This window comes from Salvelinus sp. IW2-2015, unplaced genomic scaffold, assembly GCF_002910315.2.
Source record: "Salvelinus sp. IW2-2015 unplaced genomic scaffold, ASM291031v2 Un_scaffold5005, whole genome shotgun sequence".
Classification (NCBI taxonomy): domain Eukaryota; kingdom Metazoa; phylum Chordata; class Actinopteri; order Salmoniformes; family Salmonidae; genus Salvelinus; species Salvelinus sp. IW2-2015.
This window is the reverse complement of record NW_019946273.1, coordinates 8,788-10,209: the sequence shown is the minus strand read 5'-3', so window position 1 is coordinate 10,209 and position 1,422 is coordinate 8,788. Positions and strand designations below refer to the sequence as shown.

At 39.8% G+C, this 1,422-nt stretch overlaps 1 protein-coding gene across 1 annotated transcript in view; it reads left to right on the top strand.

Moving 5' to 3' along the window:
• The first annotated feature begins 303 nt into the window (after positions 1 to 303).
• LOC112077873 (uncharacterized) overlaps positions 304 to 1,422 on the top strand; it is a 3,476-nt gene continuing 2,357 nt past the window's right edge. The window contains exons 1-3 of the mRNA XM_024144279.2: positions 304 to 346; positions 499 to 855; positions 958 to 1,308. Of these exons, the coding sequence (XP_024000047.2) occupies positions 304 to 346; positions 499 to 855; positions 958 to 1,308 (751 nt within the window). The remainder of the gene's footprint in view (positions 347 to 498; positions 856 to 957; positions 1,309 to 1,422) is intronic.

The window sequence follows — 1,422 nt, the reverse complement described above, 5'->3', positions numbered from 1 at the left end:
TGTGTATGTCAAAGAGGACATATGTACCAGTAGTCTCAGCCACCGACCCAAATGATGAAAAAATACAAACCAGTAACTCTGATTTACATCATTTGAAGGGCTGCTCTAACTATGGTATGCCACAGGACACATGTTAGATTGTAGTTTTTATCACATGTTTTGTGCCTGTTCAGACAGCCAATAATATCACTCTGTTCAGAGTTTCCGCCTTCTTCATAATGATTACCTAATGAGTGTCATCATATAAAAGGTGCCCTGTTGTCAGACCCACACACTATACAGTGCAGAAAGGACATTAAAATGATGATTATATATTGGACAATATTTTTGTTTTACAGCAATTTGGGTAAGTAAGACTTATTAATACGGTTCCTTTTGCTTTTTTATGTCATGGTCTTTTTCATCAATTTGAATGACTATGTAGTCTGAATAATGATAATAATGTATAATTCTGTACTATAACTTGTCTTTTATTTATTTAGTTTGTTTGCTTCACAGGTTGTGCACTTAACAAGGATGTAATCCAACCAGACCCTCTGATAGTTACACAACTGGGACAAAGTGTATCTCTCACTTGCTTTTGTCAATGTGATTTGAGGATCAGAGCCTCTTGGTTCAAGCAAACTGTTGGACAGAAGCCTCTTCTCATGGCATCATCATATTATCACACTAAAAATAGTTTTTATTTTACCAAGGACTTTAATGAGACTGAACGTTTGAGTGTGAAGAGAGGTGTTGACAGCTTTAACCTGACCATCTCCAAGACAGAGTCAGGGGACTCAGCTACATACTACTGTGGTGCTATGGATGCGGGCGAAGTCACATTTGGAGAAGGAACTGTTTTAATTGTCAAAGGTAACTTAAGTCGCTACCTAATGTGTGTTCATATAATGCTAAATTAATGAATCTAGCAAAAAATTGGAATGTACACACCATGATCTCACTCACTCTCTTCAGATTCAGAGTCCAACAGCATGTCTGTACTCCAGCAGCCTGTGTCTGAGTCAGTCCAGCCAGGAGACTCTGTGACTCTGAACTGTACAATACACACTGAGACCTGCGCAGGAGAACACAGTGTCTATTGGTTCAGACATGGCCCAGGAGAATCCCCTCCAGGAATCATTTACACCCATGGAGACAGGAGTGATCAGTGTGAGAAGAGCCCTGAGGCTGGGTCTCCTACACAGAGCTGTGTCTACAACCTCCCCAAGAGGAACCTCAGCCTCTCTGATGCTGGGACTTACTACTGTGCTGTGGCCTCATGTGGGGAGATACTGTTTGGGAACGGGACCAAGCTGGATGTTGAAGGTAAGCTAAGCATAACCAAAATACAGCACTACTTTTCTCTCAAATGGTTAAAAATATCAATATGTAAATATTTTAACATTAGTTGATAGTAGATTTCAGATGATTTAACTTTAA